Raw genomic sequence first — 27,461 nt, forward strand, 5'->3', positions numbered from 1 at the left:
TCAAAGAAAGCTGTCAGCATCACTTTGACTTTGCTGCGTATACTTGGCGGGCCTTCTTTGGTCTCGGTGACATGAAATGCTTCCACTGTGACGACTGGGATTTGGTTTCCGGGTCGTACCCGTACACTCAAGACCTGTCACCAGTGATTATGGTGTTTATGAAGTCTGGGTCACTGTTTGTGGAATCTAGCATGTCCTGCGAGACTTCAACACGAAGCTGCTTTTGCTCCGCCGTGAGCAGTTTCGGCACGAATTTCGCCGCGACTCTCTCCATGGTCAAATCTTCGGGGATAATGGAATGTGCAGAAAAATTGCTGATGTCCACCTCTTGCACAATTTCTCGGATAGTCACACGACGGTCCCGCATCACCACAGCGTTCACTTCGGCAATGACCTAGTCATTTCGGCATGTTGATGGCCGACCGGAGCGTGGCTCGCTCTCCGCCGATGTGTGGCCATCTTTAAACCAATTGTACCACTGTTTAATTTGTTTGCTGCTCATAGCATCTTCACAGAAAGCCGCACTGAATGTTCCGAACAGTTTCTACTTGGTTGCAATCCCGTTTCTGGCAAAATTTGATGCAGTAGCGCTGCTCCTGTCGCTCCGCCATTTTCCTTGTAATAAAAAACCGACGAAAGCACTGCGCACTGCCTCACTCAAACGCTGCGTCCCAGCGACTGACGCTATCGGCAGGCCGGAAAATATTCGTACATGCGCACGAAGGTTCAAGGTCGGCTGGTGCAAGCGCGCTTGTTTCATATCCATCAGGTGTTCGCAAAAAAAAAATAAAGTCGGATACTTTTCTAACAGACCTCGTAAATGAAGCTACGTAAATCGTAACTTGACGGAAACAGCACTACTAGCGGTTTTTCGAGGTGATCTAAAACTGTTGCATTGACACTTTCTTCCTGAAGTTAATAATTAAAAAGTTAGCTAATTAAACTTAACTAATTATTTAACTTTGAAGAGCGAAAAAATGCTCAAGACTATAGGCCACGCGACTACGAACAACCATGAGTTGGTTTCACTGGACTAGGACACTTGGCCTTTTTTAAAAGTTTGGTTACATTTAGCTGGGACACCCGGTATGTTGAAAAACCTCTGAGGAAAAAAGTCGAACTTCAATACATTCAAATACTCCAAGGCTACGAATATAACGCGAGGTGCATTCTGAAGAACTATTTGATGCCTCCTGCGGAACTTCCGGACACATTGTTCTCAATTTGCGGAATTTAAAACTTTCCACCGCAAAGTTAGGGGCCGGGCCTTGGCCATAAACACGCACGTGGACGCGCGAATTTCTGCCTTTTATTTATTTTCTATTTGCACGTGGCAGCGATATTTGCCCTGCAGAGGCCAGTCAACAGGACCGCGCACTTTCCTCTTCTTCCTTTGTACAATCAAACCTTAAAGTCCGGGGGATCACAGACACTTCCAACCAGTATTGACACGGAATCTGGGACCCTCCGCGCTAGAATGTAGGGGCTGCATGAATCCGAAGCAGGCAACCGTTTTTTCTTAATTGCAGTGGTTGTCGGAAAATATCTTCTCTGTCGCTTCGAAAACTTTACCGTGATTTTTAGCAAGAATCGTTAATTTGTAAAGTGCAGCCTGTGTTATGCCTCACATTAGTGATGTCGGCATTTGCTCCACCTCAGGAGTGTCATGTCTGTAATACAGAAATGCATTCTTTGCCACAGCTTCCTGCTTTCTGATCTTGCAGAAAGCGGCCGGTTTTTGTGTCCGCATACCATCGGCATGGACGCGCGTCGCAACGATTCTCGATCCCGCTCTGGGCGCGTCTGTTATATGTTCACTTTTAAAAAATTTGCGTCCTTAAAGGTGCATTTCTCCCATTTCTGCATTTCGCCACCCTCCCAAAAATGTGCAAAGCATGCTTGTCACACCCATAGTATGGGTGTGATCGTTACAGTTGCACCCTTTTTCCGACTGCTTAACAGTTTCGTAGATTTTGATTGCTTTAAAAGACGCTGATCATCTTTTTTAGTGCACTTTCGGTAGGAATCTGAACATACCGCACGAAAGCTTCTGACGACCTGTTTAACTTTGCACTACCATTACGTCACCCCTAACCATAATTATAATACCGAGGTGCGTCTTTCAGGGTGTTTCTGAGCCTGTTTGCTGTGAAGTCGAATTTGTGATGTCTGCACGGCGTGATTTCCCTGAATACATTAAAAAAAGAAAAAAAAGCTAATTGTAACAAGATCCTATAATGCGACACGTATTTTAGCCAAAGGAACACCAACAGGTATAAACGTAACTGGAATGAATCATACAATGCTACTGAGCTGACAGAGTACAACACAGAAGACACCACTGCTGCGCACATTACTTGCTTGCCATGACAAGCATACTTTCTCCAAGTTTATACATGCCATTTCAGCGAGCCCCTATTTGGATTCAGTGATACTTAGCACTTCAGGTGAAATAATTCACGTAATTACCACATTATAGGGACGCGAATCGCAGTCATAGCTGCTCGCATCAAGTCTGCAGGTGTCATTTAATAGAAAGCTCGAATAGATCACATTTTAAAACCACGCTTGATTGAGCAAATCCAATATTAATTGTTCGACAAGTCAAAGAACACCTGTACACCCTTACGCGCCCTTGCAACCGAAGGAGCTACAACACCCTTGCAACCGTTCACCTTTGAAGGGCGCATAAAAGACGCTACCATGCTCAGCGCACCGTTAAAAAAAAAAGAAAATATAAGGGTGTGGAAAGGGTGCAGTCGTCAGCGTTACACTTTTAAGGGTGCAATTTTTTTTACTGTGTATACAAGTGTCATAAGCTATGAGTAATCGTGAGCAAAGGCGTGAGCAGTACGTCTTACAGTGGATAGTCGCCGGGATTGCACCTGTCAACGGAAACGTGTAAAATTGGACAGAGATATACTGTTTCAGGGAAGCCCGCCGCTAGCTTTGTTTTTTGGTCACGCCGCGGCCCAGCGGTTATGGCGCTTGGCTACTCATCCGAAAGATGCGGGTTCGATCCCGGCCGCGGCGGTCGAATTTCGATGGAGGCGAAATTCTAGAGGCCCCCGTGTGCTGTGCGATGTCAGTGCACGTTAAAGAACCCCATGGGTGGTCGAAATTTCCGGAGCCCTTCACTACGGCGTCCCTCATAGCTGAGTCGCTTTGGGACGTTAAACCCCATAAACCAAACACGCAGTGGCGAACGGCGGCGGCTACGCGTTCGGCTTGCGCGTGTGGGAGAAATGGCGCCCAGGAGCGCGCGCAGCCAGAGCAGAGCGCTGCCCAGGCTGCGGAGCTGGTTACGAGGGACAACGGCGACGCCGCGAAACGCAGGAACGGGCACCATAGAGCTGTGCTCGAAAAGTTACCTATTCAATATCGCTTAACCAGCCTGCTGGTTAGCCTGCTGGTTAGCACGTACTACACCGCTGACAATGCTATGCCGAAAAAATCGCTCTTCTTACTCCGAAAACCTGTTTTTAAAAACTGCGTAAAGTCTAAGATGAAGCACGCTATATAGGTTGGTGTTCATTCTGACGACCAGCGCGAAATTCGACGAGGGACAAAAAAAAAAAAAAAGACAACACGAGCGAGGAGAAACGGTGCATTTGTGTGCATGTGTATTCGGAGGCCGTGGGTTGAAATCCCGCCGGCGGCATGCGGCTGTTTTTTCTTTTAATGCTTTTAGCTCCCGTTGTCGGCAGTGTGGTGACGTCACGCCGAGACCAAGAGCCAACATCCGGGCACTGAATCCTACTCGTCCGGGCACTGAAACGAGAACATCCGGGCACCGTACGAGATTTAACGAGATTCAATGAGACTCTCTAAGCCCTCCTGCGGGACCGGCATACAAGCGCCGGTTGCTCTCCAAACGAGTCACAAAAATAACTGCTGCAAGTGTCTTCTCAATGTTCATCAAGATATCACTCGAGCTGTGCATTTGATAATGCACGGAATTATAATTTCCGATTTCTAATAACGCGTGCAAAAAGCACATACATGCCACGATACACATCGTTGTCATACATGATCTGTTAGGGGCTTTTAGAGAAGGCCGCTTAGAGAAAGAGGGGATTGAAGAAGCGTAGCTTGTTGGGCCAGTTGGTGCATGGTATGTAGAAAACCAGCGAAAAGGACGCATTCACAAGGAGGAGAAGTTGTCCAGCGTTGTCCTGTGTACTTCTCCTCCTTGTGAATGCGTCCTTCTCGCTGGTTTTCTACATAGAAAGAGGGGAGCTCCAGGGCGAGAAGGGCTTTCGGCAGAAAACTGCTTTCGCGCCCTCTCCAAGGATGGCGCTGCGGTCCCACACTCACGCATGTAAAAGACCGGCCGCTGGGCCTTCAGCTCATGACGTTGCTCCCTTTGGCAGGCAGATGTATACATGCTCGCTGAGTATTCGAATGGGCTGCATATATATTCGTGTCAGGCCTGCGTCTCGTCGTGTCCGCGTACGCTTCTGCATCGTCCTGCATTTCAATGCCGCCACCGTCACAGCTGCTTAAGCCGAGCAATGGAGCCTGATAAAACGAGAGGTAGTAAGCGTCTTGCGGAAAGCGATATCTTTGCGGGTGATACGCCACAGAAGAAGACTGCTCGCCCCTGCCCTGCCGACAACGAACACTAGACCCATTTCAAGATTTTGACTAGTACCATCTACAAGCAATGTGTTATGCCCGTAAACATTTCATGCTTGCTCTACTCTCGGTTACGGGAGAGGCAGAGATTTTTTTTTTTTTTAGGCCTTCAAATAAAAGTTTTTCACCACCACCACGATGCGGCAGAAACGCGGCACTGGAAGTACCCCGGATAGAACCCGACCGTGGCGGCCGCGTTTCGATCTAGGCGGAACGCAAAAGGCGCTCGTGTGCTGTGCGGTGTCAGTGCATGTCAAAGATCCAAAGGTGGTTGACATTATCTTTCGTTAATGCCCTTAGCAGTTCGTCGTCGTCACCCTGGAAGTTTATTTATTATTTTATTTTTTATTCTGTTTTCTGATCATTTATCTGTGAGCGATCAAATAAATACGCAATTAAGGCTGAGTTGCATGCACGCGAAAACTCACGCGAACGCGAACGCGACGGCGGCACGCGTCGCGCGAAGCTTTGCGCGAACGGAAATGTATGTGTCGCTTGGCTCGGATCTGCCGAAATAGAAAATTTCGCCCGTTCGCCCGGAAGTGCATGCGCGATCAGCCAATAGCATGACCGCTCAGCGTACGTCACTGCCGGTCATTTCGCGTGCTTTTTTTTTTTTTTTGAAGCGTTGCATTGCGATCGCCGCGCATTCGCGCTTCTTACAAAACGACGGCCAACCAAAACTTCAATGAGCGCCTTATGAGGGACCTGCAGCACAGGTACTATAAACATCGCGGCCATTCTGATGCGGCTTGGCGCCGAGTTGCAGAAGCCGTCGGTGCACCAGGCGCACCAGTTTTGTAAACAATTTCATTGAGTTGGTTTCATTGACTGCTAACTGCTTCAGTAGGCAGACTGGACATTTACGAAGTGAATGCGCTCATTTATGTTTCATGCATGTGGTCTTAGCTGTCGTCGAGCGATCGTTATCATTCGTTAGAAAATGAGCGCTGCCGCGTAGCAGATTTGCCTGACAAGGAAAGCATTGCATGCAGAACTGGAATTTACTATTTCACAGAAATGCGTTACAGGCTTTTATCTTGTGGCGGGTTTAACGGCGGCCGGTTTAAATTCTCGCAATTTTTTTTACTGTTGTTCATTTGCGAATACCTTTGCGGTGTGCTATGCCAGCAACACTGAGCGCTGTCGCCGTTTCGCGTTGCCGTCGGTTTCGCGTTGTCGCGTGCATGCGTCTTCCCCTTGTACGCGACAGAGCGAACTATGTTCGCCTTCGTCGCGCCGCTTGTCGCGTCGCTCTCTTTTTCGCTTACATGCGTTTCAGGCTTTAATATCCCAGCGATCAACACCAGCAATTATAAATAAATAGAAACAATCCGCAATGCTCCTTGGTTTCGATTGCTTTTGGCAATAAGGTATAGTCACAATTGAAGAACGCACTAGTTCCCTGTGGTTAGCTCCCCCGCAAAGCACTCCTCTCGGTTCGGTTACTTTTAACTAACAGGGGAGGGCGCTCGCGCCGCAGCGACACCAGCGCTATAGTGCCTAATATTCTAGGCACTATACCAGCGCCACGGATGGCGTTTTGCTGCGCACGCGCGGGGGATAGTTGGGTCTGGGTCTCTTCTCCCTGAGACCGGGATAGCGTGTGGACGTTCACGCGCAAAGCTCCGCTCTTCGCCGGCGGCGACCTCGTGTGGAAACATGTTTCCTCAGTGTTTCCTCGATTCCTCAGTGTATTTGTTGCCAGCTGGCGTTATTGTTGTTATAGCAATAAATGCCTTGTTTGTGTCAGCCAGTGTGTCGTTCCTTTGTTCCCGCAGAGCAAGGCCCGCCGTGGTCGGCGTGCGCTCGGTAGCGCTCGCGACCACGGGGTGGGGTGCGCGCGGTTAAATGGGGAGAACGTGTTTATCTCCCCCTTAAATATATATATATATATATATATATATATATATATATATATATATATATATATATATATATATATATATATATATATATATATATATATATATATCACATGGTCACCTGACCTAGGTGACAGGTTGGCGATAAACAATGCAAAAAAATGACCGCACAGCGGTAGCGCACGTAATTCGGATTTGGCCTATATATATTACGCATCGACCATCAGTTTTTTTATTATTATCGACAGCCACCTAGTTGCAATTAGAGATTTTTAGCAGGTTTCCCTCTCCACGTCACTTTGCTGCTCCAGCACTGGTTGTCACGTGGTACGCCCGCCACTGAGTGAACCAATTCGACGAACGCCGCTTTGCGCTCTCCGCAGGCGCGCGGTTTTCGAAGGCCCGAGGAATGGCCGAAATGTGATGAGCCACAGCGGCGAGGGCAATCGTAATTTCAACACACTAAAAGCTGATGTGGCTATTATTACAGGCCGGCTATATACCCCTAATTGCATTTAGGCGCTTACCGGTAAGTTAAAAAATTAACTGGCACAATTCAATAACTTTACTAGTTAACATGATTCGCCCGTTTTCTGAGCCCCACGTACAGCGGCATTACTATGCCGCAGAAAGCTTTTCACCTCAAAAATCCCGTTTAAAAATTAGTGGCGGGCGTTCCTGAAACTCCTGGTAAGGTATATATGAAAAAACAGGTAACGTTTACGTTTGCTCTCGCTGAGTTTCGCTACTTAGGCAGTACGGTGTAAGTGCGATTTTTTTTCGAGAATTCTGGCGGGACGTATTTCTACAATCCTGCGCAAGATACCTCCACACTGCATCAGAGGAGCAGCTGCTGAATTTTTACGAGTAAAAATCGACCGCTTGTTTCTTTGCAGCTATGTTGATGTTCGTCCGCCAGAAAGACAAATTGGCGACAAAATTACTTTAAAAAAAATGCAACTTTTTCCTGCCACTCAATTCCAATTCGTGACGTCAAGACCGAGAATGACTCCGTGATCACCGTCGGGAAGTGAACGGCATTATAGCCTAGCCTCGGGGATCCACGACAAAAACTGTCTTCATGGTGCCGCAGTTTGCTTGCAAACGGCCAGTGACAGAGACTCCTGCACCTCAACTTTTTGGTCTTTTCTAGTTTATAAAAGCCACACTTTGAGAGAAAGTAAGCTCCTTAATTTTAATTCGACTGTAGAACTGCAGATTGGGCTAGTTGGTGTACATTCATAATGATGGTTCAACAGCTTACAACAATCAGTTGCAAGTTCAGCACTGTGTGTGTGTCTTGTCTCCTTCTTGGTCTGTGTGTGTTTGTGTTGTTGAACCATCATTATGTGATTAGACTGTGGTTATCCATGTGTACAGAGTGACCTCAATTTGTCCTTAGTGTTGCTGTGTAGGAAAAATCAGTACACATTTAAAGAAAAGAATCCTGTACACCAGGCACCAAGTACTATGTCCTCAACCATGGTGTTTTGCCCATGCATGAAAAAGTGAAGCTGTAGTAAAAACAATGGTAAGTCTTTGATAAAGGCTGTTGGTTTATTCAACTTAACAGCGAAGACTATAAAGTAACATGCCTAAACGAAAACTGCAAGGACAGCCACCATAGTGGGCCAGACGAGGCCCTACATGAAGCTGTCACTCAAGACAGAATTTGTGAATGCCCACGCCTAGCTTGGTTCAGCTACTGGGGCGGCCAGTTCCACTGGTCAGTGGGGGGCTTCGCAATCAGGGGCTCCCACGGCTTCCAGTTGAGCATGCGCCTTGCCAGGACCAATTCACTCTCCGCCTGCAATGGATGGACATTTATTCAAACGTCTAACACGAGTGGTGATGTGAATTACACAAGAGTGAGCTGTTTTGAGGCAGAAAAGCAGGACTATTGAGGAATTTTCAGACATTCATGGACATGGATGTAAACTCCTAAACATCCATACTGTAATTCAACTAACTAATCAGTAGCTTTATGGTATCAGAAACTGCTCTGAAAGCAGTATTCAGGCTAGTCGAAGACAACATGCACAACCTTATTGTACTGTCAACAGCAGTTCTACTGCTATTAGGCTGAGGAAAATGGCAGTTAATAGTTTTAAATGTATTTATGCTGTACCTTATGCTGTAATCAACTCTACAAACTAAACTATACTCGTCCAGTACAGAGAGGTATTGGGTATCATGCTCAAACACGATGAACTTGAAAGTAACATTACCCTCATGGTGCCATCGGGACACCCTGTCAGTGATTTCAACAGCATCATCTATTCTTGTGTTTCCCAAATGAACCACGAAAGAATGTGCCCTTTGAATAGCCTTGTTACATGTGCACAACGTCCGAAATTTCACAACTGCTGGGGCCAATTAGCCTGGCTGGATAAATAGCTATAATCAACTGGCTGGGGCACAAGCCTAAGCTGATGTCTCATCCAAGCGAATGTGTTTACTTTGGTCATTATCGAGCAGTTTACCTCGCTCGTAGGTGCCCAAAAACTAAGAGATCATGTGCATCACCTTCGCTCCTTTTCATCGAAATAATGCCAGTCACAGAACACTAACGGTGACTCGTTAGTAACAAATTATATTTTGACACACTCCCTTGAAAAGTAAACCAGCTGTGGCAAGTCGCTCTTGGCACATGCAATTAGAGTGAGCAGCTTGATAAGCTCAGTACTTTGTACAGGGGTATAACCAGGCATCAACTTCAGCTGGTGGCGGACATATTAGCTCCACAATCAAACCGACGGAACTATTTAGGTCCGCACAGCCGTTATTTTTCCAGTCGCAACGGAACGAGCCCGAAAGATGTAGTACCGACCTGCTTGATCACCTGCTCGATCTGCCCGGCGCCGATACGGTGCTCCAGTTGTGCAACATCTTTCTCCTGTGGGCAGACAAGAACAACGTCGGTTAGGAAACCGCACCAAACAGTTCAGCAGCCACAACGGTGGCCGTTTCACGCACGGTCCGGTCACAGCCCCACTCACGCTTTCCACTAGAGCTAGGCGTTCATTCACGATCTGTTCCGTGTAGCGTCTGTAGGCCGCGCTCTCCGGCAGCTTCTGCAGCGCCCGCTGCAGCTTTTTGTACAGCACCGACAGTTCCTGAAATCGTAACAGAGACAGCTTTAGCCTGACCGCCTGGAGGTCGAAGGACCGCGGATACAAACATGGTGCGGGTTCTTGGACACTGCGAGCCCCGTCAATCCAGTGGTCTGGAAAAAAAGATAAGGGTATTGCGGTGCGGCTCGTGAACAACCCGAGAGGCCATGCGACTCCAACACTGACGCATTATGAAGCGGAGCATGAGATAGTTACCTTCTTCAACAAACCAGCCATTTCAACCCAAAAGCTCGCACTGCAGTAGCAGAAGGACCACAAGGAACCAGTTGAAGGACGATGATGATAGCTACAATTACGGTTCTTTTTTTGCCTTGACTTCACAACCTTCTACTTAAACTAATGTCTTATCAAAATAATGCATCAATTTGTTTGGTTGCATTTTTTATAAAAGCGGTTGTTTATAACCAGGAAGTAAACATTTAAACAACTATTCGATGATATTGATACCAGTTGAGACAGTGTTGGTAGCGCTCCCTTGTAGCAGCATTCAAAACCTGCAAGTAAAATGCTAAGCCAATTGTTCAATAGATGGCAGCACGAACCCCATTTATTGCGGCTTCCACGTTGCGCTCCTGGGGACTTGTGGAGCGCCAACTCATGCGCAAAACTCATCTTTACATACGCTTTTGGTATGGCGTTTGTCAAAAGCAGCCTTAATGTGATAGCTTGCCGACCCTTCTAAAATGCAAATTCTGAAATGAAAAAAAAAAAAATGCAGAGCTAGCTTTTCTTTTTCGGCGCTGCACCGTTCGCAGAATGGAAGTGTGTCCAGCCACGGCCGGTCTTGAGGGGGAGCAAGCTCTCCTCGAGACTCCACTGCATGGAGGAAGGAAAAAACTAAATTTTCCTTCCTCCAAGATCAAGTGACTTACTCGAGACCGGCCGTGGCCCAGCAGCGCGGTCCTCTTGCAACGGCAGCGGGTAGTGTGCCTCCATGGTCAAAACGTTTTCACAACCATTCTTGCACTGCCCTACAGTCAGTGTTCTTATTCGTTTGCTAGTTATGCCATTAAATCATTAAAGACAAGTTTTATACTTTGAATAACATTGCCCTCATTGTCACCGTTCCCTCCATTCGACCACTCTTTCAGCTAGAGCCCATTAATTAGGTTAGTTGAAAACTACTCGCAGTTTTCGAAATTAGAATAGTAATATTTTACAATTAAAAGCGTTATCTGTGAACGAAACTTTAATAATGAAATGCGTTTCCATTGGTAAAAGTAAAAATATTTTTGTTAGGCTTTTGTCAATAGGTGACGCTTGTATCTGTAAAGTGTAAAAGAGTGGCCTCAAAAGAGGCCAGTTTTTTGGCGGGGGGTTTCGACGAAGTTTCGCAACTAGCGCGCGTCGTCACTCGTGGCGCCCTCCGTGGCCTCAGAAGGAACTGCCAAGCGGCGAGCGGCTCGTCGCCGCGAGACCGGCGAGAACAGCGAGCGACGCGGAGCCGACGCGGACTCTCCCTCTTCCGGTTAGGCCTACGCCGCTTCCCCCCGTCGTATTGCGAAAGCGTCGTCCTCTCGCCGTGTATGGCCGTGGGATCAGCGGCCAGCAGCAGCCTGGAAAACCAGTGAAGCGTCGGATGCGGCGGCCCGTCCGGCCGGAGAGTGTAGCAGTGCGGCAGTGTGGGCAGTGCGCCATCGAGGCCCGTGCGTGCGCGATGTGAGCGCGCAAAGCTGGCCAAGCCCCGGTCGCGCAGCTGGACGGACTGCCTGGTGTCCGGCCCGTGGCCGGCGCCACCGCCGCCTCCGCAGCGCTCGGCGTCGTCGGTGTTCTCGGCGGGCGGAGGACGAGGCCTCGCCACCGCTGCCTGGTACGGCTCGTTCGGCTCGCACGCCGCTCCATCCATGGACCTAGGGCCCAGCCTGGCAGAGTGGACGCGCGAGCAGCCGCTCAGCATCCTGCAGCTGGACCCGGCCGATCGGGCCGTACTCCGCATCGCCGGTGAGCCCCACCATCGATCCGCTATTTTCGGGGGGCTGACCCCCTCTTTCCCCCTGCCGCCGTCGCTGTCGCCGACGACGCCGAGGCGGCGGCGATCGCTTTGTGCGTGCCGGCTGACGGACGCGTTTCTTCTTCCGTGCACGACGCGGCCGTCCTCCCGGGAAAGCGTCGCGTCAAGCCGGCACCACGCGGCGGCGTTGGAAACTGAAAGTTTGAGCGCATCACGCCGCCGTCGCCGCACAAGTCGAGTTGCACGCACGAGGGCGGCTTGTTGAGGGGTTTGCTTTCTTTTTTTCTGGTTCTTGTTTCGTTACAACTCCGGCGCTCAGCAGCGACCTGACAGAGGCAGAGCTATTATTATTTGCCGGCTGCTCGAAAAGGAGCACGTTCAGTTTAGAGACCGGGCGTTTTTCTCTCCTTCGGGGGCAGGAAAGCAGCCAGGTCCGTCGCAGCTGTTCTCTCCGCAAACCCGAGCAGTGGATCTTCTAGCGGCGTGGTTTTGAGCGACGAAGCGTGGGCGAGACGGGGGGGCCCCTCTTCCAGGCCGGGATGCTCGGCGCGCCTGCCGGTCTCGCCCTTCCGCTTGTGGAGGGTGTGCAATCGCTTCGGCGTCTCCGGTGCTTCCGTATGCACTGATCTCGACTCTCCTCCGGAGATGCATCAAAACGTGTTGCGATGAAAGTGGCAAGCGCAGGAGAAGAGATTAGAAGGCGGAAAGGACACGGCAGGCTCGGAAAGCCGGCACGTGTTGAGTGCGGCCGGAGGAAGTGCCGATCGGCGTTTTATCTGTTATTGCATGTGGTAATATCAACGTATGGATGTATGTGTGTAACGAACGTGCGGTCCTCCTTGATCCTGCTCTGCGAGAGCGCCGAGAGACGGAAGTAAGATAAAGAGAATGGGCGGTAAAGGGAGGCAGAGAAGTTTTTTGAGACGGTGTTGTCGGGGAGACCGAATTGGCGGTCGGCGTTGCGTAGATATGGGTGCCGCAGGTATATGGGGCGAGCTATATAAGCGTCTCCTCCCGCACTCGTACGCGTTGTGAACGGCCAAAATTTGGCTCGCGGAAGAGCGCGCCGGCTGGGCTGGTCGGGCGCCAGAAGAGAAATCGGCGTTGTTCCTGTCTGCGGGGGGCCACGCTGGCATGCTATAAATGAGTCAGTGTTTACAAACAATCGCTCGCACTCGCCCATTCCGGCGGGGCCAGTGGGCGCGTGCCCGATTCAATATTCATTCTCGCGTTGCGTTCTCGACGGCGTCGCGTGCCGCACAGACGGGGCTTCCGCATGACGTCATCGATGCCGGCGCGCGGTCGCGTTGTCCGGGGATTCGTGTGCGGAAAACTAAACCGTGTTGCTGAGCTACAAAAAAATCTGGGGTTGCCGTAATTTACACGCCAGACGGTCCGAAAACTCACGTGACCTCATGACGTCATCGGCAGTGCATATGATTACCAGGAAAGAAAGAAAAATAAAATTTCTACTTAAGTGCATTTCGAACACAGGCCGACGCGGACAGATCAGCTTCGCTCGCTACTTCAGTAAACTACTGACCTATCACCGCTTTTTTTTTTTCAATATAGCGTTATTACAGTGATGTAATGCTCAATAAGCATGAACTGAGTGCAAACCATGAGCAAAACTTCAAAATCAACACGATGCATAATGTATGACACACCTACGCAGCCCAGCACTAGTAACAGGCAATGAAGAGCACAGTTCAGTGCCACTTCGGTTGGAACTCGATTAGGGCATACATTCCCTTGGATCAGTGAACGGATCAGTTTCTCTGTCCACCGCGTTATAGTAGTGCGCCATCGCAGCAACCGTACACACCGAACGCATGCTTTCGCATTGACAGCTCGTCAGTAGTCTTAAAAGTGCCCTACCTATTATATCTCTACCGGCCACGAAACGCAAACTTTGAGCGGGCAATCGTATGATGGGCGTAGCTTCACTCACTCTCAAATTAATCAATCAGTCTTTATTTTAGCTTGGAGAACTCTGCGAGAAAGGCGGACATTGATAATCTGAACAAGTATCGCTATTGTGGACTCCTCCGTTCTCCTGCAGAAAGAACAGAAACTCACATCGAGAATGTAGAACATGATTGTGTCTAAATTAGCGGTCTTTTCTTCTGCGCCGAAAGATATTGATGGCGCTTTGCTGCGAAAATTTGTTATTGACATTTTAGCCAGTCTATATAAAGCCGGTAACTGCTACTCATCGTAAGGGAGAGATTTTAGAGAGGCGGTAGCAGGAGTTTGGGGAAAATGGTTCAAAGAAAAAAAAGGATATTGTGCTGAAAAGTGTGGCCTAGAATTAGAGTGAAAAGGGGGGCAGATACTCAGTTGCGCATTAGTTAGGCGGGTGTTGTCTGTAGTACGTATCGCTCTGTTTAACGTCTGCATACTGAGGCTTTCGTTGCCCAGAATCCACTCGTTCTCGAGCTGTGTACGAACAACTAAATGTCATTCCTGTCTGAGCAACCGTGGCCAGCTTTCGTGTCGTGTGCACGAAGCTTTGCTCCGAAATCTGCTCTTTCGGTGCTGTGTGAAAAAAAAAAAAAATTAAGCAGAGAATTTGTGAGGGGGTGTTGTTTACTTTGGGCGCCCGACTCCTTCTGCACTTTTCCTTCGTGCTGGCTCCCTTCTGCGTTCGCCTTTTCCTCCAGTAAAACGTCTGGGTGCTAAAAGCTGCCGCGCCGCGTCGTCCACGAAAATAAAACAGACGCGCGCGAGTACAGAAATCGCATGCGTGATTTGTCTGCCCTGTTGTTAACGGCGGAGCTGGGCTCTTGTTTCGACAGCACTTTAGTAAAAAAGGTAGTAAGTGCAGCAGTTACCTACTCTGACTTCGTTTTACTACCTTTTATAGGTAGGTTTAGATATAGTTAGTAAAAGTAGCCCTTGCCACCTTTTTACTAACTATGGTCGCTAGTTTCTACCTAGTTAGTAACTGTTCCTTTAACCCTAAAATAAAGTCAGAGAATATAAGCTGACACAGATTGTCGTGCTAATAAATTGGTTTTGTAAGTAAACATTTCTGCCGGGGCATATGGTTAGGTAGACTAAGTTGTTTCTACCATCTCAACTTCATAATTAACGCTGGTATCTTAGCTCACCCGGTAAGAGCCACTGGCCCGTAAATGAGAGTCTGATTTACGGAGTATATAAGACTAGGAAAGATTTCCCCACATGTGCATATGCTGATTTCTGCTTTTCCTGCATTCTGAACCTTTGTGTGCGCATGGTAAGGTTGTTGATGCCATCACCTCGCATAATTTCTACATGCAATGCGCGATAATCTTAAACCCAAGTGTGTGATTTACGGCCAGCACGCTGTGATAGCTCTGTCTGGATTCCAGAATTGGTCAAATTGATTGGGAAGTTTTGTTTTTTTCTTTTTCGAGTACGCATAAATTTGACAAGCCACGCCAGCACACCGTACGATGAATCTAGCAACATATGCGAGTTTCTATTAATTTCTTTAGTAAATACTACTAGCTTCCCGTTACTAACTGCAGGTAGCAGTCGTTACTACCTGCAGTTACTAACAGGGTAGTAACATATGTGGCAACCAGTTACTATCCCAATAGTTAAGTACTATTACCTTTTTTCTAAGAGTGTGCGGCAGTTGCCACTGCATTTCGAGCCATGGGAAGGAATAAACAAAAGAAAAAAAAAGCGGTCGACCATCATGGGGTAAGCGCCGTATTACATTCCTGTGCTTTTTGTCCTTATCTGCCCTTATCGTTTTGCAAACGTGGCTCATTTTTTGTAATCGCTGGTAGGATACGAAGCGATATAGTTATCTTGCGGATAAAGATGTTCTTGCGCGCGGTGTGGCAAACTGAACTTAATGAAACTGGAACGGGAAAGAAAAAACGGTTTCGGATATTGACCGAATTATTTTTTTAATCATGTACTCCGGTATCTAGCAATCTTCACATTTGCCGTTGCAGTCCTATTGAATTGTATATATCATATATTGTGTATGAGATTCATATGTATGCATTTATATGAGACCTTATGTCGTCTGTACATCCGCAGAGTTCAGAGGCCGGGATATTGTCGAACGCGAGATCGGTTTGTGATTGGTTGGCGCCCCGGATGTGGTCTCGTTCCTCTGTCACGATTGGCAGTTGTCGGGTGGGAGGGAGGGGTCGTTCTTGGCCCACCACGGACCTTTCTTGCGCGAGTGGACCGGAGGATGTCGTTTATATTTCGAGTTCCTTCGTAATTAACCCCTTGTTCACTCTTTGCTCCTCTACCATGCAGTGCCGACGAACGTCGAGGTTCGGACGGTACGCAGGTTGAGAAGAAACTTAATATAAGTGCAAGTACTACTGACAACAAATTTATTTGAAGGTTACAGACCGATCAACAGATCCAGCGCGTGCGCAGGCACGCCAAAATTTTGGCAGTTCCGGTGGATTATCCTGGCCTCCATTCTATTAAACAAGATGTTGATCCCCGTGAAACGTTCCATATGACGAGTCCCATAATTCCTTTGTTTTCCATGCGGCGACGAAGTGGATATGGGCTATACATGGACAACTAATATATAATCATATAGACTCGGAATGACGTCATGCACAACATATGGAATTGATATGACAGTCGTACAGAAAGAACATGGAATGTTCATGTATATTTCCATATCATCCGCACTCCATATTCCCATAACCCCATCTAAGTGGCCGATATGGAAAATTTCAGCCGGGATAGGATTGTTAATGGCGCGAGGGTAGCTTGCTCATTCAGCGCCATGGGCAATAATATTGGTCTGCATAGCGCGATTTCTTTGTTGTATTTCGTCCCTATAGCGTATAGCGTCTCATGGCGTAATGACGTCTTTCCTACCGCGAATGTCCGCCTTTCACGAACCGCTGCAGCGCACGTACAGTCTTTGTCAAAAGTTTAGAGCCCAGAGGGTTTGCTTCTATGCCTTGTAGTGGGACTCCTGAAGCATTCGTGGCAGCCCTGGGCTCCAAACTTTTGACAAAGGCTGTACATCTGTACCCACCCGGCTGACGGCTGCTGGATGCGATTTCATGCAGTACGGAGAATTTAAAGGCTCATCGGCAAGGGCAACTTCGCACTACTGCCGCCACGGTGGCTCAGTGATTTAGGCGTTCGGCTGCTGACCCGAAAGACGCGGGTTCGATCCCCGCTGCGGCGGTTCAATTTAGATGGAGGAAAAATGCTAGAGGCCCGTGTACTGTGCGATGTCAGTGCACGTTAAAGGACCCCAGGTGGTCGAAATTTCCGGAGCCCTTCACTACGGCGTCCCTCATAGCCTGTGTCGCTTTGTGCCGTTAAACCGTCATAAACCATAACCTTCGCACTATTAAACTATTAAAAAAAAAAAAAACATCACCAAGCCATATTCTGTTTCGCACTACCTTTCGCTGCCAACCCTATCTCAAATTTCGTATGAAATACGTGTCTCGTATGAATGCGCGTGTATTACATATGCGTCACAAATGTGTCTCGTATGAACTCATATGGGCGGTATACGAGCTCCTGTCAGAAAATTTTCCTGTGTGAATTCATATGTGCCGCATATGAGCACATACGCGTCCCAAATGTGTCCAGAATGGACTTATTTGTAGCGTATTTTTTAAATGACACGCGACATACAAGAGCTCAGATGTGTCTCGCATCCACTCACATCTGCCTCGTATGAAACACATGGCGGCTGATGAGTGCCTCGCATAAAGTTCTGCCTGTTTCGGGAAACACATGCAAAAAAAAAAAAAGAAAGGCTGCGAAGTACTAAGAAGAGAAGAACCAATGCGTAAGGAAACAAACGAAAACACAGGGCCTGTTTCGCGGTCTTCTCAGTTTTTTTTTCTTGTTCTAGCCCTCTTTCTCGCTCTGAACACCGTTTAGCCCAGCTGTCTGTCGTTTCCAGTGTGCTTTGACACACGTTCAGTTAAATATGGCCTCCCTTGCTCTGTTGAGCGGTTGTAAAGCTAAGCAACGCATAACGCCAGGCATTTTCGCCGCAGGCCTCCGCTTGCAAGAAAAAAAAAAAAAACGTGCGAAATTAGAGCACGACGAATGCCGGCGCTGTGAAAATTACGATTGTGAATTGTGGGCTTTAACGTCCCTAAGCGACACATGGGCTACAAGGGACACCGTTGTGAAAGGCTCGGGATTAATTTAGGCCGCCTGGGGTTCTTGAACGTGCGCTGACATACTGCGCGATGTCAGTGCACGTTAAACGCGTCCGCCGCGGCCGGGTTTCCGTTTCGCCTCCATCGAAACGGGGCCGTTGACATGCCAAGATGCTTCATGCTATCACAGTGCACGCCAAGAGTCAGAATATCAGTGTCGCATCTGGAGAGCCTGAAAGAAGATTCCCTGCACTTCAGGGACAGTCGGCTCTCCACGACCGCAGTCTCTGTACTGGAAAGAACCAAACAGGCGGTAAAGTAGAATGATACTTGTCATGCAAAAATAACGCAAAGCTTGCTGTGGCAGTCGTGCATAGTGTACTCCTCAGTTCAGCTGAAGATCTGCAGGTTGATAGTTCGATTTGGTGTATTGGAGTTTAACGTCCCAAAGCGACTAAGGCTTTGAGGGACGCCGCAGTGAAGGGCTCCGGAAATATGGACCACCTGGGGTTCTTTAACGTGCACTGACATCGCACAGTACATGGGCCTCTAGAATTTCGCCTCCATCGAAATTCGGAATCTTTATGGAGGCATGCTTTTGCATCCTTTTACTTTTTTTCTTCACTTCCTTAATTGTATGATAGCTATTCTAGAGTCCAGTGTTTTTTGTTTTTTTTTCATCCCGCCCAACTTTTCTCTCCCCAGTAGTCTCGTATATATGAGACACGTGGGCAGGTATGAAACATATGCCATTATCCCGTATATACGAGCCTTGTATGACTCGAATATACATATGAGATTTTTCGGTAGTATTTCGCCTTTGGAACTCCTGAAATCGAAAAGTCCGGCTAGGGCAGCCGACGTTTCACGCTCATCGCTGTCCAATTCGCGACGTACTGTTCGCGCCGTCTATCATTGCTACATTACTACATGGAGCTCGCTTACAAAATTGAACGTCGGCATGTTCTGAATATAGCCGGCGCTTTCATCTCAGTATGTATGGTGTCACTCTGAGCAAGTGGTGTATTGAAAAAGGGGGCGCGACTGTCGCAGGTCGCGCGAAATGGACCAAATGCCCATAGTTGGTGCGACGTGCCGATTTCTTCCGCAGTGGTCGCATTTCAATGGAGGCGAAATTCTCGAGGCCCCTATGCTGCACGATGTCAGTGCAGGTTAAAGAACCCCAGGGGGCCGAAATTTCCGCAGCCCTTCACTACGGCGTCCCTCGTAGCCTGAGTCACTTTGGGACGTTAAAACCCCTTAAAGTTAGTACCGATTTCTCAAAAATTAGTGGCGCTAAAAAATATTAATATTAGTTTTGAATCTGGTGGAAATGATTTTTTTCTTTGCTTTCTTCGTAATTTGCGCATTAAAGGGTTAACGCGAAAAAAAAAATGGCTGTGGTTTGACCAATGACCATCCCGAGTAGAATTGCGAAAGCAAAGGAGCGGCAATCGCAGCGGCGGCGGCGGCTCGGCGTTGCTCTGACGTCACTCACTGCTCGCGCATGCGCAGTTGGGGCTCTCCGGGGCTCTGCGAAATCGCTCACACCTAGCATAGTGTTGCTTCCGCAACAAAACACTTGGACCCCAGTGGGCTCCGTGCGTTTTCACCCAGTTCCGGACAGCGAGTTTCCGTATTGCCGACGCGCAAATAAGCTGAAATAAGCTTTGTTCCGCCCCAAAAATTGCTTACAGTTCGAGGGTTTCATACTAACGGGGATCGCATTAACCGGACTTGATCACATATCTTTCCGTGCTGCGTCCTGCAACGGGGTCTGCCCGAGACGGGCCCCGCTTTTCGCTGCTGTTGCTGGGCGTTCGTTGGCCCCCGGCTGCGACGGCGTCGAGTTCCCGGAACGTGGCCTTGATGATGAGGGCCCGAGCCGTGGCTCTCGCGAAAGAGTTGGGGGCGGGGGAGGTCGCGTTTCGAGTCGCGCGCCCGAACCCCGCCTTCCTCTGTGCTCGGAGGGGTGTCTCGCATAAATATTCGCCCCTCGGCGCCCGTCTTCATCGCTTTGTAAACACCAGACAGCGCCTCGGCTCTTCCGAGGAGGAGGAGGAAGGGCAAGAGCGGTGGCACGCGCAAGACGTCGTCGCGATGGGCGCCGCGCGAGCCGGCCTGCGTCCCCGTCTTTCTTCCTCGCATCACTACCCCTCAGCGGGGGCCGTTGAAATGCAAAGCGCTCGGTCCCGATTCGTGACTGCGCGAGTTCCGGCAGTATACGCTTCGAGAGCGAGCGTGTATGCCCGAAGCGGTCGCAGCCGCAGCTGAGAAGGAGAGACGACGCGGAAATGTCGTATTTTTTTGTCGAAACTATGCCTTAGTCTGTGCCGAACAACTGGCGGCACTGGGCAGAGCTTCTGCATGCAATGTTCATAGTACGCACGCTCGTTAGCATACGCGGGGCACTCAAGCAGGATATGTTCCACAGTTTCTATCGAGGCACAGTTGTCACAATGCGGACTAACAATGGACAAAGTTTTAGGTCCCTTAGCCTGCTTCAGGCAACAGAGACTTGCAATGAACTTTCTTTTTACATATTTAAAAGCAATTGGACATCTCGATAAGCTCTGAATTCACTCGCACGTTACCTTCATGCATTCTTCATGCAGTGAACTTTGTCAGCCCATTTGTCGGACTGTGCACTCCATCATTCCATAGGTTACATCAATACTCGCCATTGCATCCTTAGTACCCATTCCATGGCCGCATTTTATCTTCGTTTTTTTTTTTACCTCTTCCACGCTGCTCTCCTTCTGTCTTTATCTCCCAAATTCCCCTCCCTACGCAGAGTAGCATGCCAGCGATATTGAAACGCCGGCTAAATTCTCTGTATTTCATTAAAGAGTCTCTCTCTCTCTAACAACTGGCGGTGTAAGTTTTTTGTTTTGGTCAACCGAGGGCGCGGTTGTCTTTTTGGAAGCCCGCGGGGCTGCAGGTACAAGTGTTCTTGGACCGACTCTGAGTGGGCGAGTTTCTGCAGATCGTCTGCGAGCTATAATACGCCACAGCTGCTGTCTGCTGATCGGCGATTGTTTGTCACCCCGCACTGTGGGTGCTGCGGCGTCGAGGCCTCTGTCGTTGTACTCTGTCAGGCCACCCTCTTGCAGTAAACATTTTGACGACGGCGTGTCACGAGTGATCACGACTCAGATTTGCGCGGATGCAAGGTGAGCTTAATTCTGGAACATTCCTCACGTCCGTCACTGAAAACAATCAAAAGTAAAACAATGTTAACAGGATATATGGGGCGGGCATGACTGTACGCCCGTTTTCATCTATTATTACCGTTTCCGGGTGCTTCCGAGCCTGCTACCTTCCTCCCTTCCCTTACGGCGCGGTTCAGGTGTCCGCCGAGATATGTGAGACAGATACTGCGCCATTTCCTTTCCTCAAAAACCAATTTACCAATTTACCGAGCCTGCATTTTCACTTGGCGCACGATGGCGTGCAGCTTATGTCCGAATTACTGAGCCTTTCACTTTTCCTCTTTGTGGTCGGTTTTGGTTTGGTATAGAGCGTCTCCGGGAGTGCAAATTATCGTCACGCCATCGTCGGGTCGGAAGGGCGCGGCGCCGCGCGGTCCTCTTGTCGCTGTCCCGTCAAGGGCGTAGATGCGAGCTTGAAAAAAGGGGTGCAGCTACGGAGCGGCGCCCGTGTCCCGCGAAAATGGCCGTTTTGCGCCCTAATATCGACCGATGGAAACGAGCCGGCCGTTGTTACGCAACTTGTCGGGACTTCCACCGCGTGTACTGGGTGTCTGGGTTCGCCTGTCTAAAAATAACGCGAAAGAAAGGAGAGAGAAAAAAAAAAAAAAGATTGCGACGGCTAAATTGCATAGTTACGCGATTATACGAAAACAAAGAAGAGAGCTGTCGCGCATGCGTAGTTTGCCCTTGATGTGAAGGAGAGGTCGGGCGAACTCGAGTTTAGTATTGGTTCCGGAAGGGTGGCTGCAGTTAGCGACAGCAATGGGTTGATGCGTACGTGAGTGCTGTCTGCATATCGGATTATGCAAGCAGGGTTTTTAAGTTAATTGTGCTTTAAGGTGGAAAGCTGGGCGAGTTCTATCGGATTCGTGGGGGAGGTGGCGCGAAAGACGAGGACAAAAGGAAGAAGCAGTGTGTTTTTACTCAGCTTTTCTTGTCAGTTATAACTATCATACCCCGCGATATTCATGTTATCTCTTTGGTTGCAACCTTTTTCTCTTTTCCTTTATTTTAAGAACATTTTTTCACGAGGTGGGTTTATACTCCGTGTTCTTCCAATGAAGATTGCGATATAGCGCTCGTGCCGAGTCTGGCCTCTTCCTTTCGTCCTCGTCTTTCGCGCCACGTTCACCATTAGCTTTGCTGTAAAACTGGCGCGCAGTCGCGCGAACTCTTCAGCGCTATATGCTCGCACTTTTAAGGCGTAAGCCTTTCTAGGCTCATGAGGGGCGTGGACGGAAGTTGAACGCAACCGCAAAGTGTCCGCACGAACTCTCAATCATAAGTTCTATGGTAATTAAAATAAAATGTTAAAGTTCATTAAGCAACCTGAGGACCCATAGCGCACAAAATTGAAGGGACACCACACAAGCGCTAAGCTTCCACTGAACGATCTTTATTTGGCGCGGAAAACCTTATATAAAGATCACGTACGGTACAGGTATAGATGACTAACAACGATTATCTTGTCAAGTTCATGATGTGTCAAGGAATGAGAAAAAACACATTGCAAGCTACCGATCAGTGAGCACGTTTCACACTATCGCCCGCTGCCTTGCAAGAGTTGAGCAAATATATGTAATGATAAGTCCCAGGCGCACCGTTCTGTAGTATCTGTACGGACGGCCACACGTACGGAGTGGCTCGTAATAGAATTAATCACTGGACGCCATGGATGCTATATATTATGGTTATACACTTCGCAGGAGGAGGAGGAGAAAACATTGATTAGAACGTTCTGTTCAAATGGGAGAGGCAGGTGGGGATGGTCGTTGAGCCGGGTGGCAGTCCCTATTCCGGGACGCCATTGACCGCCGCCGCTGCCCGTGCTCTCTGGACCAGGGCCCGCTGGGCCTCCAGGTCCGAGCTGGACAGGGCCGCCTCCCGGTTGGCTGATTTATAACGGCTATATGTGCATTGTACTGGCAGGCCCACACCATGTGGTATAGGTCAACATACTGCCCGCAGAATTTGCACCTGCCCGTGAAAGTCGGGTCCACGTGTTTTAGTACGGCGGGATTTAAGAAAGACCCGGTTTGGAGCCGTCTGAGGTGGCACTCCACGGTTCTGTCGAGACCCTTGGCGGGTCCCGGGAGTACCCTCCTGCAGAGGCGTAAATGGTTTGTAATATCCGCGTAAGAGATTAGCGGGATTGGTATGATTGCCGCGGCAAAACTTCGCAGCTTCAATGTTGCAGACCGGAGCAGGCGGCGATAAGCGCTGGCTAGACACTGCGCTCTGCCTTTCGTCGTTCTCCATGTATACCAACATGGCGGCCTCTGAGGTTCGCGGAGGATTGCCGGGAAGCCTCTCCGAAAGCAGCGAAGCGCTCTTTACTGGCCTTTTAGTGCCCAAGTTATGAAAGAATCAAAGAAAAAAATAATTCATTATGCTAGTTAGTGTGACCCACATTCAAAAGCCGGTATCTAAACTTTATTATAAGCACTGCTAACAAATTTGAGAAATCGGTATGTCGTCAATTGGCAACAATTAGCGTTTAGTCCATTTTGACCGGCTCTTCCGGGCTGTGTGAAAGACGAACCCGAAGACCTCGAACCAGCTGGACGGCCCGGGGACAGTAGACAGTTGTTTTTATTCAACAGATGTGTCTTCTCATTTTTCTTGCCACACTTGTCAGAAATTGACAGATGCGCAGTTGTTGGACGCTGTCATGGAAGCCGCACATTCGTGCCGCGTTTTTCTTCACTGAGCTTCCCCACAGTGACCCCAAACATTCTGATCGGAAAGCGCTGGCTATACAGAACATGTTGACATCAAGCGTTGTATGCGAGATCCGTGTATAGTAATGAGTTACGGCGTGAAACGGTGAGTCCCGAATTCGCGGTGCTCGGCGTTAAATGTTTAATACGCTGTTTTAACTATAAACCGGTGGCTCTAATATGAATCGCCGGCCAAGCGTCCATGTGCTCGCCTTTGTAAGGCCTCGGACTAACGTTGATACCCTGCTCCCCCAACTCTTCTTTTGTCAACGCCACTCCTTCATACGCGGTACGGCGTCTACCGCTGAAACTATTGTTTGTGTTTACCCGCGTACTGGCCGTGTTTCCTGCCTGAGAGCAGAAGAAGAAAGAAGGAATGAAATTTCTTGTTTCTAAAATTGAAAAAAAAAAACAAAAAAAAGATGCCCAGGCTTAGCTTGGTTAAGCCAAGAATGCGTTGCATATTGCGCGCTCTTTTTGCGCGAGGTATTGCTTGGCGGCACTCGATTTTCTCAGCAGCTTTTCCTCCGTGACGTATGGATGGATGGATGGATGGATAGGAGCGCCCCTTTGAAACGGGGCGGTGGCAACCGCCACCATGCTCAGCCGTTCTTTTTTTTCCTTCTGTTTTTCTTCTGTTTTTGTTTTCTGTTTTCCCTGTTTTTCTTTTTTTAAGTTTTTGGTGACGTCACGTCACCACGTGACATCACGTCACGTGGTTTGGTGGCTGCCCGGCCGCGCCCAAGGGCTGAACTAAGTGATTGCAATATGCTACGCAGAAAAACCTGAGATCAAGTTCGGGAAGAGAGAACAGGTGCGCGACCGACAATGAACGCAGGCGGAAAGAGTCAGGGAGCGTAAAAGAGCAAACAAGAGGCACACTCGTCGCCATATGAACGACCATTGTTGTTTCTATGGCAAAATCGATAGGTGGGTGGGGGGTTTCCCCGAGCCCGCATGTGCCGCTTCCATCTGCGCTCATCGCCTTGCCCGGTGGTCTCTGGTCGAGCTCGTTTTTGGCGTGCGCGAGACGGCGCAGGTAGCGTGTCGTTGTCGTTAAGCCTTTTTCTTTTTTTACTTCTTTTGGCCATATAGAGAACTGCCGAAGTGTATGCATCGTCTGGCTTTGCTACACGGACAGCGTTGCTCGTGATGACGTAAGATGGCGCTCAGGTGGTCCGCCAGAAAAGGGCCCGGGCGACCGTGAGCGCTATAGACGGCGCGCGTAAAGAAGCGATTGAGTCCCACACTGCGGTCGTTGTCTGCTTTTATTGCGTCTCGAGACCGTAGAGGTGCAGTTCTTCGCAATGTGGTTTTCGGACGCAACCTTATTAGCTAAAGACAGTAACAACAGGCGGCGTTTGCGAGACCGGAGACTATGGCCAGGCGATTTTGTCCGGAGCTGGCCTGAACATGTTGAAAAGTGGATCGATGCTCGAAGGCCTCATCTTTGTGTCGTCCGGCGGGCGACATTTGCCAGCGAATAGTACTCGTATTGTGCCGCCGCGGTGGCTCAGTGGTTATGGTGCTCGGCTGCTGAGCCAAAAGACGCGGGTTCGATCCCGGCCGCGGCGGTTGAATTTCTTTGGAGGAGAAATTCTAGAGGCCCGTGTACTGTGCGATGTCAGTGCACGTTAAAGAACCAGGTGGTCGAAATTTCCTGAGCCCTTCACTACGGCGTCTCTCATAGCCGTAGTCGCTTTGGGACGTTAAACCCCATAAACCAAACCAAACCAAACCAAACCAGTACTCGTATTGTTTGGTTTTCCGTGCATTGTATGTTATGGACGGTTAAGGATATATTAAATGAAGTTTTTTTATTTACCTATTTATTTTCAACACTGCCTGTTTCTGGTCGACACCTTAGCCGGTGAGCGTGTCACGCAACAGAGTATGCATTTTTTTTTTTTTTTTGCTGTCTTTTGCCGGTACCCGCAGTCCAGGAATCATCGCGGCGACGCTTCGTCGATTCGTATATCGCAGGTATCGAATCGCGTGACTTGGCTTCACGTCGCCTTCGGTTTTCCTCTTTTCGTCGGAAGCTAGCTGGCGAGCTGATGTTTCATTAGTGCACTTTCGTGTGTCAGGGCTGCACATCCGGGCTTACAAGGCGCGCCTTGCGCTACAATATTCGGACGCGGGTGTTTTTTTTTTTATGCGAAGCATACTACTTTAGCTACCACTTCAGCCCTTCACCGTGGTTATGCGCCTCCAAATCACGTGATACATGACGTCACACCACGTGACACGATGACGTCACGACAGTAGAGAAACGGGGGCCCACCTCGCGCCGTCGCTGTGGTTGTGCGCCTCCAAATCACGTGACACGATGATGCCACACCACGTGACACGATGACGTCACGGCAGTGGAGAAACGGGGGCCCACCTCGCGCCGTCGCTGTGGTTGTGCGCCTCCAAATCACGTGATACATGACGTCACACCACGTGACTTGATGACGTCACGACAGTGCAGAAACGGGGGCCCACCTCGCGCCGTCGCTGTGGTTGTGCGCCTCCAAATTACGCGACACGATGATTCTTCGCATTCTCCAGGCTTAACCAAGTTAAGCCACAGCCCTTTTTCATTTATTCTTCGTACGGAAACGCAACCGGTGTATAGAGTGATACGACACGACACCGCGGTGGTGTCGCCAGCGGATACAGCAATAATATCGGCAATAAGCGGGCGAAGTGTATACTGTGTAATAATTAGAGGAGCGTGCATAGATTTGTTGCACATCGCGGAAGTTGGCGTAATTATATACGTGTCACGTACGACAAAGCCGCTATATATACTCTACAGCGAGGCGAGGCGATAGTTCAGGAACGTTGCGCAAGTTTTGGAGCACTTTGCGAAGCACGGATATACGGTCCGGCAAACGCCGCCGCTGTGTATACATTTGTACGCACCAGATGAGTTCGTTCCGCTCGTTAATAACGGCGAAAGGGGCGCCTTCGGAAGGGTCGTTTGTGAGACACACACACGCGCGTGTATATCGCCGATAACATCACCCAGCACGTATCGAGAGGCGATGCGTTGTTCGCGCGGCTGCCGAAACAATGGCGGGGGAGTCTATTTCCATCAGATACCGGCGAGGGGGGGCGTCGGGAGGCGCAGAAGACGATGGGGCCGAGTGTACGAAGAATAGAGAAACAGAAATGTACTAGGAAGAAATGGAGAGAATGGAGCGGCGATGAAGCATTTTGATATAGCTGGGGGGGCGGCTCGTGCCAGCGCACATCTCGTATGAGCGACGATGTGTGCTACTCTGGCGACCACAGCGCCACCTACTTTATCATCTTCTTGTTCTCCAGCTTCAGTCTAAACCCGCGCGTGGTGCGGTGGAAAGCGGGGCAGCGGCGATGTTTGTGCCGCTTTTCAGAGGGCAGGTGTGAATAATGGCATTGCTGGTTTATTTGATTAGCTATGAAGGCATGCAGCGGAATTGTGTCCCATGCAGTCTCTGATGGCGGCCAGAATTACTCCGAAGTCGTCGCCTTTTTCAGTCGCTGTCTACAATCTTATTAAAGGACCATTGGCAAGGCATTTTAGTTGCGTGTTTTATTCTTTCAAGTTATCCGTTAGATATCAGAATTCATGGTTCCCCGCGTGGTATTTGCTTACGATCGCTAAATGATTGATAATTGAATTTCTTCTGGATGCTAGGTGTTCCGGTTTCAGCAACTGAACGATGGCTGTGACGTGTATAGTTGGCGTTTAAGTCGCTTGAGACACGAAAAAACGGTAATGCAACTGCTGATACGTCCTTTGTTGTCGTTCCAGCTCTTGAAGCAGGCCGACCTAAGCGTTGCATTGAATTGAAAGTG

At 49.1% G+C, this 27,461-nt stretch overlaps 2 protein-coding genes across 9 annotated transcripts in view; one reads left to right on the forward strand and one right to left on the reverse strand.

Annotated features, from left to right (window-relative positions):
• Nucleotides 1-8,035: 8,035 nt before the first annotated feature.
• ND-13B (NADH dehydrogenase (ubiquinone) subunit ND-13B) lies at nucleotides 8,036-9,963 on the reverse strand. The gene is made up of 5 exons (XM_089551582.1): nucleotides 9,833-9,963; nucleotides 9,685-9,729; nucleotides 9,503-9,619; nucleotides 9,334-9,399; nucleotides 8,036-8,310 (listed from the first exon to the last, which is right to left on the reverse strand). The coding sequence occupies exons 1-5, from the start codon at nucleotides 9,851-9,853 to the stop codon at nucleotides 8,206-8,208; spliced, it is 354 nt and encodes a 117-aa protein (XP_089407708.1). The 5' UTR covers nucleotides 9,854-9,963; the 3' UTR covers nucleotides 8,036-8,205.
• A 1,093-nt stretch (nucleotides 9,964-11,056) lies between these two features.
• The window catches only part of shot (dystonin-like protein short stop), a 231,416-nt gene continuing 215,011 nt past the window's right edge, over nucleotides 11,057-27,461 (forward strand). For 7 of the 8 annotated variants that reach the window (XR_016283980.1, XM_089551570.1, XM_089551571.1 and 4 more), the window contains exon 1: nucleotides 11,057-11,578. Coding sequence is in view for 7 of the 8 variants with exons in the window: in XM_089551570.1 (XP_089407696.1) it covers nucleotides 11,482-11,578 (97 nt within the window). In the remaining variant the exon portion in view is untranslated. The remainder of the gene's footprint in view (nucleotides 11,579-27,461) is intronic. The other variant, XM_089551579.1, reaches the window with a different exon arrangement.

The sequence above is a fragment of the Amblyomma mixtum genome, chromosome 7 (assembly GCF_055824585.1).
Source record: "Amblyomma mixtum isolate Tamu chromosome 7, ASM5582458v1, whole genome shotgun sequence".
Classification (NCBI taxonomy): Eukaryota; Metazoa; Arthropoda; class Arachnida; order Ixodida; family Ixodidae; genus Amblyomma; species Amblyomma mixtum.